The sequence below is a fragment of the Austrofundulus limnaeus genome, unplaced genomic scaffold (genome assembly GCF_001266775.1).
Source record: "Austrofundulus limnaeus strain Quisiro unplaced genomic scaffold, Austrofundulus_limnaeus-1.0 Scaffold1472, whole genome shotgun sequence".
In the NCBI taxonomy this organism is placed as follows: Eukaryota; Metazoa; Chordata; class Actinopteri; order Cyprinodontiformes; family Rivulidae; genus Austrofundulus; species Austrofundulus limnaeus.
The window spans coordinates 35,015-50,351 of NW_013953874.1; the positions used below are offsets into that span (position 1 = coordinate 35,015).

Genomic DNA, 15,337 nt, shown 5'->3' on the forward strand with positions numbered 1-15,337 from the left:
CCCCCCCCCATTTGTTAATCCTTCATAGTATAAAATGAGAATAAACATCTTCTAAACCTTCAGAAATGTCCGACAAAACTTCTGCATTTTATCGGTTATCTCAGAATTGTTCTTTTAATTTTAGTCATTTGTATTACTAGAGAATGGCACAGATTTTCTCTCCCTCTCTGATTTGTCTACTGAAATGCTTAATATAGTGAAAASAGGGCAACTTACCCTTACCAAACCTGCCTCAGATGTAGGCCCAAGAATGGAAGCGTTTGTTTTATCAAAATCCTTTGCCAAACTAAAACAGAATAAAAACAAAGTAACATTGCTTGAGATGTTAAGATCTTAAGCACGACTGATAAAAGTCCTTAAAACTTGGTAACTTACTTGGGGTTCTTGAGGGGTTTTGCAACTTCAGCATGAACTCTGATTCCATCAATATATAAAGGGTTGGGTTTAGTGAGGAGCTCAACCAGGCGTGTCACTTGCTACAAAAGAAAATGATGTTTTGTGCTGAACAAAGTACAAAGCGAGAAATTCTGAACTCAATACAAAGACAAAAACTTTAAAACAGCTAACTGGGAAAAGTTACCTCATGGGAGTCCATGTCAACAAAGCAGAAGCACTTGGTTCCAGGTGGCTTTGCCTTCACAAGACGAACATTTCTTTCATCCAGATAGGCAAATGGATCCAAAGCTTTCAAGACACTCTCCACGGTGGTGACRCGCTTCAAGTTCTTTAATATCATGGCTGTAAAAAGGCATGAGGAAATTAGTAAACGGTAAGAATCTGTAGTTTATAGTTTAAAATATATATGAAGAGTTGATGTACTTTTGCTTTCAGCGAAAACAGATTTGAGGTTATGAAAGCTCTGATTGCTGTTCACAGATTCTCGCTGTTGCTCCATGTCTTTTTCTTGCTGGTGTTTGTCTACCTGCTGCTGCCAGGCCTCTGGAGTCAGGTTAGAACAACGCTGCCACTGACCATGGGATAGCGGCTCCACAGGACAATTTTGGTTTGACCCAACTGGTACTTCTGAAGGTCCATCTGATCTGTGTAACTGAGAGTCCTGAGGTTGAGGTACTTTGTGATGTGATTCCTGTTTTAAAAAGGGGGAAAGAGAAGTACAGTAAAGTAAAACTATTGAAAAAGTGTAAGATAAGGTAAAGGGTAAACATGTAAAAATTTAGTACAACAGTCTTTTATTCAAGTTCAGGCCACATGCCAAATAGAATATTTTCCAAAACTCGTGCTTTAYCTTATTTCCTAAAACAGTCATTTACTTGTTGTTTTGCAATTTTTAAATGGTGTTTATTTATTTATTCATCCTTTTTTCTCTAGCTATAAACACAATCTTGCTCTCTTATCATACTTACATAAACTTCTCTTTCATAATCATCAGGCTGGATATACTTTGTGGATGCCACTCTAGTGCCAAGATTTAGGGAACCCTGTAAAAGAAAAAACACAACGGTTAAGATTGTTCCAAATTAGTGAAGCTAAACTAAGACCAATCACGACCAACATGGACAAAGGCAGGTTTAGCCACAACCCTTGACTGTTCTGGGTAAAATGGCCCAGCACTTATGGTAGGTAGTGTGTTAAGTCCAGGTTCGTGGTCCTGACACACATCGACCTTTTGCGTCCATCCTAAAATCATTTGAAGGAAGCTACCCTTCAGGGCTAATTATTTTTAATATGATTTACCTAAAAATTGCAGTACCAGCTAATCAAATAAATGTTTGTATTCACCAGCTAAAGGTCAAGAGTGGCCATGTGAAACTTATTGTTATTAATTCAATAACAAAAACTATAACAAAGAAAAAAGCTTAACTAAACTAAAAACCTGAACTAAAGACATGGTCAATGAATGTTACAGAAGTCAATGATACATTTTATTTTGTGCCATCAGTAAATAGGCTATAATCTATTGATCTATCTGCGGTTTTAGCTATTGTTTTTCTTTCAGAAAGATTTGGCTTTTGCTTTATGACAAATGCCCTTCCTGACACAACCTGGGTTTAAACCTGCAGCTTCAAGATTACAAGACCACCAAGCTACCACGGATCCTAACTAAAGTATTAGAAATATGATCTCATTTTGAAAAAAAAAGGACCAACTATTGCCTGAGATTGGCACACTTCACGCACTGCCCTCATGAAGAACCTGCTTCTGCCACAAGACCACATCTGCACCAAAAAGGAATACTGTTTACCTGCACCTTATCCAAAACTACCATAGAGGTTTTTGAATGTTGATTGGTTGTACCAAAACTGAGTAAGTTCTCTATATATTTGATTGACAAAACAATTGACACTAATAAAACAAAACAAAACTAAAAAAAAAAAAAAACAATTGCAATCACTAACAAGAGCTTAGGACCCAGTTGTCATATTCCAAGCAAATGACCAGCATTTTGTCAAAGTGACCAACAAGCACCATAAAGTATAACCAGTTTCCAATAAAGGCTAAACGAACCATCTACAAAAAACTTGGCTGAYGTTGATTGCGTTGAACTAGCCAAAGGGTAAACTGTTTAAAGTGATGCAAGCAAACTAAGTTAAGCTCAAAACTAAATTAAAAAGCTCTGCCAACTTTAAGAACCAACGAAAGTATTTTATTTCAGGAAACAAAAAATGAAAGATGAAAGAACCAGTGAAACATTTCGCAACAAAAGGAAAAGTGTAGAATCTAGAAAAGTTAAAAACCACAAAATAGCAGCCACACCGAACGCTTTAAGTGGTTAAGCTCACTTAAAAAAAAGGAAAGAGATGAAGTCTGATGATCAGTTCCCCATATTAAAAAAATGCAACACATCTGTCACACATTGATGTTAAGTACCGCAAATAACTAAAATGTAAAAGTTATCCAGGCAACAACTATTTCGGAATAAATACAAAAGAAAAAAAACTATCTTTCTATACATCCCAAGATTATGGGAAAAACAGTTAACCTAGATTATATAGAGTTCAACCAGATTAAATCAGAATAGAATAGCAATGTATCCAAATCTTCAATTTACATGAAAATATTAAAAAGCCAAGACATCTTCTCAGTCATGTTCCATTTAATCATCATCTTCTTCTTCTTTCAACTGTTCAGGGTCACCACAGCGAGTCATCGTCCTCCATCTCACTCTGTATCTCTGCATCCAATGTCCTCACTCCAACTAAGTTTGGATAAACTTGTTTGTTTTGGCAAATATTGATCATGCTGGACGTCCTTCCTGGTGCAGCCCTCACCATTTAGCCAGGCTTGAGAGCGTCACTAAAGGCACACTAGATTGTGCTCCCTAGTGGTTGCCTTTTGTTCCATCTAATCAAGGTTATTGATGAAAAAAGAAAAAAAAAAAGAAGGCGAGACATCCTTCTGAAGCCGGCTTTGATCTCTTTCTGTAATTCACAAACCAATAAGAGAAAGTTCAGCACTGTGTTGATATGTGCTTTTACACAGTGAACCAGTAATCATGTTTTCATCCAATTTTAATGTGAATTTTGAGCGAATTTTTAAAATTTCGCAAAAAGGAAAAAAACTAAGAAATGCGAATCAGACGTGTTTCCATCAAGTGGCTTGAAGCGAATCAGTTACGTCAGACGCATGCGTGTAATAAACAGGAAGTAAAAGTCGCACCTCAGGAAAATGGAGAGAAGTTATCAGGAACGTGTTGCTACTATCGGGAAAATTGTAATTATTCTGTCATCAACTAGTTTTGGCGATTTTACATGTGGTCGGGAGACGTAGAGAAAGAAATGCAATTCTTTTCACGTTACGGGATTAACTGAGAATACGCCATCAGCGGGAGGAGGGTCCGGCTGCAGTCGCTCTGGTACCGGTACCGGTTTCGGACAGACAGCGGGAACACCTAATCAACATGTGAGGTAAATGTTCGCTACATCAGAACTTATTCGGCTAATGTGTTTCCATCTCTCCTTTTGCGCATTAACTCTTTTTCAGAAAAAAAAAACACCTCAAGTGAGCATATCAGCTTTGATGCGGATTAGAGGAAGTTTTTTCGAATCATGCCATTTCCATCCACCTTTTCTGATGAGATACTTCAAAATGCACATTAAAAGACCTTGATGGAAACACGGCTAGTGTCACAGATTCAGCAGCGTGACAATGCACCACTCACAAAACCCCACCCCATCACAACTACCTTCTATTCCAAGACCTACATGGAACTGAGACTCTGAGGGGTATTATCAGCGGACCAACCCCAACACCCATTCAGCTTWGGTATTTTCACACGATACTGAAGAGCAAGAAAAATATAACTGCCTTATCTTAAGCAGCAATGCTTGTAAGGAGCTTTTGTTTTTACAGTATCACTTTACACTACCAAAGAACAAGAACGCAAAGAAAATATTAAGGAAAATACAGCTTAATAGCAAACGGGATCATTTTAACCCACAAAAACTGACAAGCTAAACATACCCGAACCATTCAATGCAGGATTTTCAGAAACCTACAATCAGACCACACCTCGGTTTTTGGAATGGAGCCAGTCTAGTTGGATAGTGTCATCACCCTAAAATACTGTTTTTAAACTGTGCTAAAACAATACTGGATGAGAGTTCACATCTGTACCCGCCATAAAAATGTGAAAATGTACAAAAATATATTTTTAAAATATTGCAAGTTTTGCAACCATCCTTCAAATTATTTTGTTCCATAAATGAAATCCAGACAATACAGATATTGGTAGAGTATAGCAATTCCATTGTCAAAAATCAATATTCTTCAACCAATGTGAAAACTTCTAAAGAGATGGGACTTTTTCACTAAGTTTTGTTTATTTTAATCTAGAAAAAAAAAAACCTATTCTCCACAAATGTTTTGCCCACATTTTGGGTGTTTTTTTAATCCAAATTCTAAAATGTAAGAGATCATAAATATGTGAGAAGCCTGCTATTCTCAAATTGTGTACATGAAGTTTAAAATCATTGTTTTCTTAAGCTTAAAACAAGGTTTCAAGGTGAAATACTTTAAACAGATAATTAGAAAATATTAGGACTAGGACTAACAGAGCAAATGTGTCAACAACGGACTGATGTTTTTCCCCTCAAACAAGTTCAGTTAAACCCATTCCCATATTCTTGCCCAACCCCTTCTACTGAGAGCCCCCTTAACCCCTCGAAATCCTGATGGGAGAGACGGCCTTCTTAGAGTGACGAGGATGGGCCACCTTGTTGGACTCCATGAAGTAGACTGCATCCTTGAGGTTTAAAAACTCCACATAGGCCATATCGTAGCTGTAACCTGGGGACAGCATTTGAAATACAGATAATTTTTTGTTAGTCAGTGCCAGCAATGACAGTAACCTAGAGGTAAAAAAATAAAAATGACATTTGTAAAAACATCGAGGTCAGTGCGAGTACACATTTTGTACACCTCTACTGAAACACAAACCTTTTTAGGAAAACATTTTCCTTATTTTTCTAGTAATTAAAGCAGCAAGTGATAATGTATCAAACTTCACCGTGAATGAAAGGCTTTGATTGCTAAGCCTTGGCAGTCACTTATCCCCAGACCATGGGTAGTGAACATTTGAGTGGTGTCCACTACAAAAATTTACGTTTATTTTTATTCAAAGCTTCACTTTTGATGTTGTTTGGACATATTTGAGAAAGAAAAAAGATGGCTTTTGCGGCACATTCTCCTCATGTGAACAGCAAAGAAAACTGAGAGGGACTTTCACTTTACAGCAGATGTTTATATAAGCAGAACGAACAAAGAGATACCAAGGCGGTTTCCATTCCCCATTTTGTGATTTATTTTTCGCTGGAGGTAAAGGACAAATTTACCATGTCACTTGTCATGAATCTTTTGTTACCAATGCTATAAATATCACTCCAAAAGCTGTACTAAATCCTCTAAGTGCTGACCTCAATGACCACTCATCCTAAGACTTTGTAAAAATGAATGGAAGAATACAAACCCCCCACCACCACCACCACCACCCTTCATCTTCACTGAGCGAGTTCACACTCAACCAACACAAGCAAGCAACAATGTAAAAAAACAAATAAAATGCGGCGGTTCGAATGTCGTCGTAGCGAAATATCGAGGGACAGGTTAGCGATCGATTGCCCCAAACACATTCACAAAAACTCTTACTTCTTACCTGGAACAATATCTTTGATTTTAATCCCCTGCATTGGCACACCATCACGGACTGCAAAGGAACTGAGAATCTACAAGAGGCAATATTAATCCATGTCAGTTATACCAAACAACTAATAGGATCGACACACTCTGTATTAAAAAAACAAAGCTCATTTTACCTGATTCACTGTGGTAGTCTTTGGAATACCAGATATGGATATAATATTTGAAACTTTGCTCTTCACTGATGCATTTCTGTAATCTTGATCCTTGTAGAGAATGGTCATAATAAAATAAACCATAAACACTACTTCAAGTAATGTTTAGAGAACTGAAAATTGTAAAACTTCACAAACCTGTGTAGCAGAATCTGTGAATGCTGAAGGGGTGACTGATTTAGAGTCCTTGAGAAGTTTCTCTACTGATGGAAGTTCTTCGTGTTGGTAGTCAAACATTCTTGCAGATCCCATCCTGTAATCGATGTCCCTATAGTCCTGATCCTTTGCTTCTAAWGTGCCGCTTCTTTGGAAATTAGGTTCATTTCCAAAATCATCCCTAGAAGTAACTTGATCACATGAGACATTTTTCATCTCTTTAAAGGAATCACCAGGGTCTTGAATCACACATGACAACTCTTTTATTGGACGAAAAGGGGAACTTTCATCATGATTTGGTTTATTGTAAACATATTTTGGATCCCTTTCATCAGGCCACTTTTTGTTATCTCTATCCAGCTGAATTGGGGGTTTTATTTCCAGGGGTAGATGGTGTTGTGGACTCTTGCTACCAACTGGTGGTAGATCCATTGCAGTGAAGTGGTCACCAGAAGTAAAACTAGCATCATCTCCTTGGAAGCCAGCAGGTGGTTTATTCCTGTCATGAAATGGATCCATGAAAGTGTTCTTGTTCTTACGACAAGTCTTCCACTCTTCAGCAAGAGTCATCTCTTCACCACTTCGATAATCCATAACAGGACTACCACCTGACTCTGGATACTGTCTGTTACTGACACAGTCTTCTGAATCCCTAAACCCTGACTGCCGAGGACTGACAACATCTGATCTTTCCCTATCCGCTGAAGGGTCATCACTTTTTCCAAATCTTATAGGAGACCGATCTCTACTTTTAAACTCAACTGGTGGTACAGGTCTGTTTCTAAAATCCACATCAGAATCAAATCTACTTCTTGGATTGAAAAGGGGCTCTTCTCTTCTATCAAAATCTATCATTCTCCTTTCACGAGGAGTGAAGTCCATATTAAAGCGATCAGCATCATGGACACCCATTAGATGTCTATCATGCATTTCCCTATATCCATAATTTGGTTCCATTTGATCCATTGGAAAGCTTCTTTGATCATCAAAATTAGGTCTGCTGAATCGTGGCATGTCCCTATGAAATGACTCTCTGTCTCGCGTGTCCAATGATCTGTTGTCTGATTCCCATGGAGACATATCCCTACCTCCCATGTCTACTACATTCCTGCCAGGTCCTGGAAAATCAGAGGTATTAATCATTGTTTCTCTAATGGAAATTTCAACATGCCTCCTAAATCTGAAATCGGTTTCTTCTCCAGGTCTGAAAAGATCTTGGTTTGATTCTCTTCCCCGCATATCTCGTGGATCCATATCATGTCCCCACATGGGTGGCCCATCCATCCTCCTCCTGTCCATAGGATGTAAACCTTGATGCATTGGTTCCATGGGACCCATGTTCATCCCATCTCTGCCTCTAAAACCTCGCATTGGATGATCATGGCCACCAAACATCTCTCCTCGTTGATCACCACTGAAATGCATATTGATATATTAGCCCAATGAATTGCACACAGGACAACAAGATAGGACTGGGATAATTTATAAATTGAGATTACTCTCTTGTTTAAACACAGCATATTACGTTGCCAGCACTCACACTGGGACAGGGGCACAACAATGTACAACATTTACAAGAATGTCAGTAAGATGATAAAAAAGCACCTGCATGTAGTCTGTGATCTAAAACAGACTCAAAGTTTGTGCATACCAACAACCAAATAACGGCTAAAAGCTAATAACCACACAAAATGATTAGCTTGAATTATTACAACTAGACAATTAGGGCTGGGTTAAGAAATGGATTTATTCGATCTGGATCGATTTTCTTTCAGATTTGAGAAAATCGATTCATAAGTCATGAGATCGATTTTTCCCCATGGGTGTTGTGTGCGATGAAGCTGCATGTTTCCATGTTGTGCGTCACTCCTGGCTTGCTGTAGGTTCAGTTGACGTTCAGCGCTAACGTTAGCTCCCGACAAGAAGTTGTCTGGGGCATAACAAAAGAAACGAAGGAATCACCAACATTACCAGCTGATTCTCAGCAGAACTTAAAGGTAACAGAGGCCATGACAACTTTTGTTAGCAAAGATTTGCGCTCGGACCCGGTAACGGGAAACGAAGCGGGCTTCAAGCAGCTCAAAACAAAACTACGGTATGTAAACATTTGACTGAAACGGTTCTCCCCGGCATGTATAAATGTGTGAAAGATGACAGCTTAACAGAATTGTTTAGTTTTGTTAACAATGTTATTTTTAAATTTAAGAAACATCTTAATGTAATTTTTTCTTTCTTCTTGTTAATAAGTTTTATTGAACAGAAGGTAACAGAAACATTACAAATATAAAATTTTCATACACTCAAGAGTATACAGAAGTATACACTTCTATTATCCCACCTCTTCTCCTGTAACCTTATTCCCATCACTTCTTAGTGATCAAGAAAATTATTCTTAAATTTTTTTTAAAAAACTAATGTATCCAACAACACTTTCTCTTGCTATTCCTTTTTAGTTTAAACCTTTTGAAACTTGAGACAGTTTTGTCTCAAGATTAAACTCCAATTTACAAGTTTTCCCTTAATGTTTATAATTTTACCAATGCACCAAGTTAGAATTAGTTTATACTATTTACAGAATTACTTCCTTTGAGAATGTCTTCTATATCAAAATAAATGTGTCACTGCTTGACATCCTTCACTAATTTAAATATCAATCAAATTGAATCGTGAATCATCATGAATMGTGAATCGAATCGGGCCCCTGTGAATCGAATAGATTTGGGAAATCTGAATTGATACCCAGCCCTATAGACCATTGCGCAACAACCTTACCAGGTCAAGTTTCAAGTAAGAAGAAAAGTTATGATCTTAGAATGAAGTTTTCTTTCTTTTTTCATGTAAAATAAATGCAAACAATCAGGGTAGTTTCACTCAATGGCCCCATCATGATTATGTGATGACATTCCTTTGTTCTTCATACTCAACCAATCTGATCTTCAACACAATGTTATTTATGACTGCAAAAATAGTCAATTTCTTGAGTCATTGTCCTTATTTATAACTGAATATTTCATAACTCAGGTAACACCACAAGTGTTTCTAAAATGTCTGGGTCTAAAAACTAGACCTGAGAATATACATAACATTTAACCTGTGTGCCTTTATCCCCAGAAAATATAGATTTCTCTCCACAGTTAGTTTATCTTAGACTGTTTACATAACATTACATTACATAAAAAGGGTCCTGAAGCATCACAATAATCCAGATTTTGTTATGTGGTGTCAGAAKTCCTATTTGAAATTAAATGTCTCAAAAACTAAAGATATGTGTATAGATTTTAGGAAGAAGTCCAGTCCAGCACCCTTAGTTCGCATTAAACGCGAACGTGTGGAGTGTTCAGTCCTATAAATATTTAATTGTCATTGACAAGAAGCTGTCATTTGGTGAAAATCTGGATAAGGTTAATAAAACAGCTAATCAGAGACTGCATTTCCTACACAAATTAAATAAGTTTGGAGTGTGCAAAAGATTGATGACTATTTTTTTATAACTCACTGATTGAATCTGTCCTCACTTTTGCTTTTATCACCTGGTTTGGCAGTTTGACAGTAGGAGACGAGAACAGGCTTAAACAAATTGCAAAAGTAGCCAGCAAAATTATAGGAGTTATATTAACWGATCTAACAGAAACCTTTTTAAAGAGAGTCCTACAAAAATATCCACTCTCCAAATCACCCACTTCATGGGGAATTTGAACTCCTACCATCTGGAAAGASACTTAAGACAACCCACATCAAGAGCCAATAGATGGAAAATCTCAATCATCAGCCAGGCCATCGTTCAGATGGATATTAAAGGTAATCGAGCTTAATTTCATCAAGCCTGTTTATTGATATTGTTTTTTATAGATTTTTTTTGTTTTGTTTTTATAAGGCCATAGTATGATTATTGTGATTGTTGTCTTCTGTGATTTGTTTGTATTTCTTCACCTTGCTGCAGAATTTCCCTATGGGGACAATAAAGTGATGATGATGATGATGATGATGATGATGATGATGATGATGATGATGATACTACAGTATATTTTTTAGCTCAACATAGCACACTTCTTATCACCATAAACTTTAGGTCTACTTTAAAAAAAAAACAGCTTACTTACCGAAAATGTGGCCCACCCCATGGCCCTCGTCCTGGTCCATCCCACATGATGCCTAAAATACAAGGATCCGTTTCAAACAAAGCAGGTATGGTTGCGACTTCGGCCTCGTGGCTGTCAAATGACTTTGACATGCTGACTCTAAATTACAGTAATTCGGAGTATTCAAGCATTTACCACATAAACAAGTAATTTATTTAAGGTCACTGCGACGCTTGGTGCTACAGTAGCCCACTGTGTAGGCCTTCATCTACGCCACGGGAAAAAAATATATATAAAATATGTAATAGCTGGATACGTCTTCACTCACAGAAGGTTTTCAACAAAACAGTAACATAATGGTGGTTTTGAATGGAATAAGCATCCCTACTGTGAGCCTAGATCAATAAATAAATAATACAAGTGACGCTGTTGTTAGCAAAAACAGTCTCTCTAAGATTACTTGCTGCCACAAACAAAGCGTCTTTCGTTGGCTTTTAAGATTTTTGAATATTTCCCCTATATTTGTGTGAAAATAAACCCACCTTGATTATTTTATAGCTCAATATTAAATTGAGCACAATGATCGGGACCTCGTCTATGCAGCGACTGCATAAAAATGGAGGCTGACGTTCTTCTTCTGTCACTGCGGAGGCGACGGAGCTGCTTCCTCTTTCTTTGTAAACAGCAGCAAGAAATCTGATTTAATGGCGCGCTTCTGCCACCTACTGGACTGGAAGGTTAACCAAAGGATTTTATTTTATTTTATTTTATTTTATTTTATTTTATTTTATTTTATTTTAAGAAATGGTCTCTTTTTCTTGCCTTCCAAATACACAAAAAAATGTATATCCACTTTTGTTCATTTGTAAACACAAGATTTTTCTTCTGATGCAGATAATTTTCACCCTCCAACCCAATGCCTACCTAATTCTTGCCTTTTTAATATTTTTTAAAGCACATACATGTCTTCCCTTGTTTTATTGCATCACATTTATTGATTCATTTAACATAATATGTCATTTTCTACTTTATGCCTGCACAGGCCTTTGCAAAAAAACTAAACTTTGTGTTCTGTTTTTTAAATAACTGTATTTTGTGTACCATCAGTCAGAAAAAAGTCATTTGTAGCAATTTTGATATTGCTAATTTTATTTGTCCACAAGCAGTGTAGCAACCTGTCAGCTCAGCTAAATGTTGCTTAATACACAAACAATAAAAAATACACGTGTACACACACAATGTAAATATACATAGTCGTACAGTATATAGACTCTACAATAAACTCTTAATTTATTAATTACAGGTTACAACACAGCAACAGCTAAAAACTTCACATCGCACGGAACATTCACACATGTATTTTTTTAAATGAAGTTTCAAAGAAGACAGAATACAAGAATCGATACATCAGCTGAGGACCCCCAGAACAGAAGAGTTAATAAAACAGCTAAAACAGGTGTGTGGTTTAATTAAGCATTTTAAATTAAGTTTAGAAACATGGCTGCAACAAATGTTAAGGCACTTTAACTTAAAAATGGCTGTCTTGTTGCCTTAAAATTCTAAGTTGCTCAAAGTTGTAGCTACTTTTCTAAACCTGTAAATATCTATTGTGTGGAATAYATTACTTACAGAATCCTTATTAACAATAACAAAAAAAATTATATTCCAATCCAAAATATGCACATGATAAGATTGTCATTTTGCGTTGCTATAATTTATTTTGGAGCAAAGATTTAACTCAAGTGTGCTCAAAAGATCATAATATTTATTTATTTATTTTACATTTAAATAAACAGTAATATAATAAAACTAGCCTCTTTTTTTCAACTCATAATTTTAAGTCACAAGAGATAAAACATAAACTTCTATATTCTAAAGCTAAAAAGTAGCAATTTGTTGAGGAAAAATACGTCTATGTACAATGAGGCAATGGATGATAAATGTAAATGTCACAAAATTACACAAATGAGCAAGAAATTATCCGATATCTTTTCTTACAGTTTTCGTGGAATAGGAAAATCACAAAAATAAGCTACTTTGCAGCAAGCTTTAAAGTGACCTGTACATAAAATAATGAGAGAGAGAGAGAGAGAGAGAGAGAGAGAGAGAGAGAGAGAGAGAGAGAGAGAGAGAACACCGTTAATTGATCTGTAGCAAAAGATGAAAGGTTTGGTACTGTAAAATAATTCTTCAAACTGAGATAGTTGGGCAGCACAGACACAAAATCATGGTGCCAAATGTATTTRCTGTACATGTGCTTGTTGGGTGTCATGGGTCCTGTTTATGATCGGTGCCTATTCGTTTCTTGGTGGCATCATTTGAGACGCGTCACCGTTGCACCTCGCCTGCTGCTGCTGCTGCTGCTGGTCCTGCTGGTCCTGCTGGTCCTGCTGGGCTTCAGCTGGCACAGAGGGTTCGGAGATGGCTGCAGTCTGTGTGTCAGAAGCCTTTTCCTTAAGAGCGGCCTTTAGGGCTGCAGCCATGCTGATGCTTCCACCGGCAGGCGCAGCAGGAGCACCGCCGGGTGTGTTGGGGTCACCTGGGGCCCCGGCCGACGCGCCGGCAGCATCGCCCTGATCAGATGCTCGAAGCCTTTTCATCAGTGTGGTGACCCTCACTGCTTTCTATGAGGAATAAAAACAACAAGAAAACTTCGATGAAGTTCTGTAACTTATTCTCTTTTAGAGAAATCAACACTGAAGTACATCTCTGAGTAAAGTTTAATTGTTATTGTTACTGCATAATAAGAATGGTGGCTAATAGGTGTAGAAATATTGATAATGAATTTCACGTGTTAGTATTATTACCTTCCATTTGGCTTTGGCAAAGTTCTTTTCAATCTGCGCACAAACCCCATCCTTGATATTCTTATCTGAGGCAGCATTTCCAGAAATCCTGAAAACAGGAACAAAAGAACAAWTTTCTTTTGCATATTTTAACTCAGTAAGCCTAGTAATTAAAAAAACATGTTAGTGAAGACTTTTTTATTTTATTTTATTTTATTTTTATAATTTTAGCTGTTCCCATTGTTCAAATTTTCTTCTTTTATTACCATTCATGGGCAATAGCTTCCTGTGCAGTCAAACGTTGATCTTGGTCAACATCCATCAAAGACGCCACTAAGTTCTTGGCTGTAAAATACAAAAAAATGGTATATATGTATTTATGTGTGTATACATATATGTATGTTTCTTAATATTTAGAATTTTTATAAAATACCTCTGACAGAGCTCATGCAGACACATATACAGTACACCCAAGACAGTATTTATCTCTTACCAGAGTCTGAGATATCGTCCCAATATGGGGAATCAAACTCATAATCCCCAGACAAAATCTTTAGGAAAAGGTTCTTATCCCGGTTATCAGGGTCCTCCTCATCAGAGTCATCATAGAAAGGAGGGTTCCCAGATAAACTGTGAGGAAAACAACCCTCAATGAGTCTCTTCTGTCAGATAATCGTTCTAATAGACTTTAGAATCAGTCGGCGAGAACTTACAGTATATACATGATGACACCAATGGCCCAGCAGTCCACAGGTCTCCCATACCTCTGCCTTCCAACCATCTCTGGAGCTAAAAGCAAAGTAAATATTCTGATGAGTTGTATGAAAGACACTGAATGATTATAGTGTTTTTTCCACTCAAGAACAACAACAACAGCTAAAGTAATAATAATAATAATTGCCAGTTAAAATTGACTAACCGAGGTATTCAGGCGTTCCACACGGATTCCTAATGAGTCCATTTTCCAGTTTTGCCAGCTGGAAGTCACTGATAACAATTTTGGAGTTCTTCAAACGGTTATAGTACACCAAGTTCTCCAGCTGTAAGGAACAAACAAGCAGCAAAGTACAATATTTTTATTTTTGAAAACTGATTAGATGTTCTGTTTGACTCCTGAAAATTATTTAAATTTGTTTGGTGTGTGAGGAAGACGGAACAGACCGAGCAGCAGAGTAACAGACTGAAATGTCTGCGCGCTGTTAAAGTTGTTTTGAAGATTTTTACTGCTGCATTGTGATGACTTTAGGTCTTTATCAGGCAAATGTTTTTGAACAATTACATTCCAGTAATGGATTAGGAAGTGGTTGTGAGTGTCTGACCAATAAGATCCAAACATTATAGGGATGTACAAGCTGTATATCATTACAGCTATAGGCTAATTTACAGGAATAAAAAGAGGACCGGTCATACAGTAGCTTTCGAAAATGCAACCTGCAACAGACGTTACACAGCAGTTGTTTATACGCTCCCCTTTAAACACAAACTCAAGTTTTTCTAGAATAAAATTAATACACATCAAGAAATGCAACTATTATCCATAAAGCATCATGACCACCATATACCTACGTATATGGCCAGTGGTGGGCACAGTTCCCTTAAAGCACTAAAGCACTAATAGGGGAACTGATCTCCTGATTAGTGCTTTAGGGCTTTTGCTAATTTTAAAATGTATTAGTGGATTAGCACTTGCTGAATTTATAAGCTAAATTTAGAAGCACTGAGGTCTATAAATGTTATTGATGTATGTTAATGTTAACAGCTGAGGGTGAAAGCTGTCACTCATTATGACTCCCGCACGCGAAGTGTGAGCGGGAGTCATATTGTTTTCGTACTGTTTATTTATTTATTTATTTATTTATTTATTTATTTATTTATTTATTTTCTCCAGAGATTTGTGGTCAACCGTAGCACAAAAACAGCTGCACCGGTTAACATGAAATTTGGCAGGACTGTAGATGAGTCTGACCTACACGGCACCAGCCAACGGTTTTACAATAGACCCCAT

General features: G+C 37.1%; 2 protein-coding genes across 5 annotated transcripts in view; both read right to left on the minus strand.

The window, feature by feature from the left end:
- Window positions 1–11,188, minus strand: part of rbm6 (RNA binding motif protein 6) — a 17,374-nt gene extending 6,186 nt beyond the window's left edge. For 2 of the 4 annotated variants that reach the window (XM_014032510.1, XM_014032509.1), the window contains exons 1-11: window positions 11,089–11,171; window positions 10,568–10,619; window positions 6,450–7,881; window positions 6,273–6,362; window positions 6,113–6,182; window positions 5,174–5,247; window positions 1,365–1,439; window positions 820–1,087; window positions 581–738; window positions 376–476; window positions 217–286 (exon numbers count right to left, since the gene is read on the minus strand). In XM_014032510.1, the coding sequence (XP_013887964.1) occupies window positions 217–286; window positions 376–476; window positions 581–738; window positions 820–1,087; window positions 1,365–1,439; window positions 5,174–5,247; window positions 6,113–6,182; window positions 6,273–6,362; window positions 6,450–7,881; window positions 10,568–10,614 (2,385 nt within the window). In that variant the 5' untranslated portion in view covers window positions 10,615–10,619; window positions 11,089–11,171. Of the gene's footprint in view, window positions 1–216; window positions 287–375; window positions 477–580; window positions 739–819; window positions 1,088–1,364; window positions 1,440–5,173; window positions 5,248–6,112; window positions 6,183–6,272; window positions 6,363–6,449; window positions 7,882–10,567; window positions 10,620–11,088 lie in introns of those variants that run through there. The other 2 variants (XM_014032512.1, XM_014032511.1) reach the window with 2 other exon arrangements.
- Window positions 1–14,372, minus strand: part of LOC106535498 (caM kinase-like vesicle-associated protein) — a gene marked incomplete at its 5' end in the record, with an annotated part of 34,305 nt that extends 19,933 nt beyond the window's left edge. Inside the window, 6 exon segments of the mRNA XM_014032513.1 lie at window positions 12,894–13,170; window positions 13,354–13,441; window positions 13,599–13,677; window positions 13,826–13,962; window positions 14,046–14,121; window positions 14,252–14,372. Coding sequence (XP_013887967.1) covers window positions 12,894–13,170; window positions 13,354–13,441; window positions 13,599–13,677; window positions 13,826–13,962; window positions 14,046–14,121; window positions 14,252–14,372 — 778 coding nt within the window.
- Window positions 14,373–15,337: the final 965 nt, after the last annotated feature.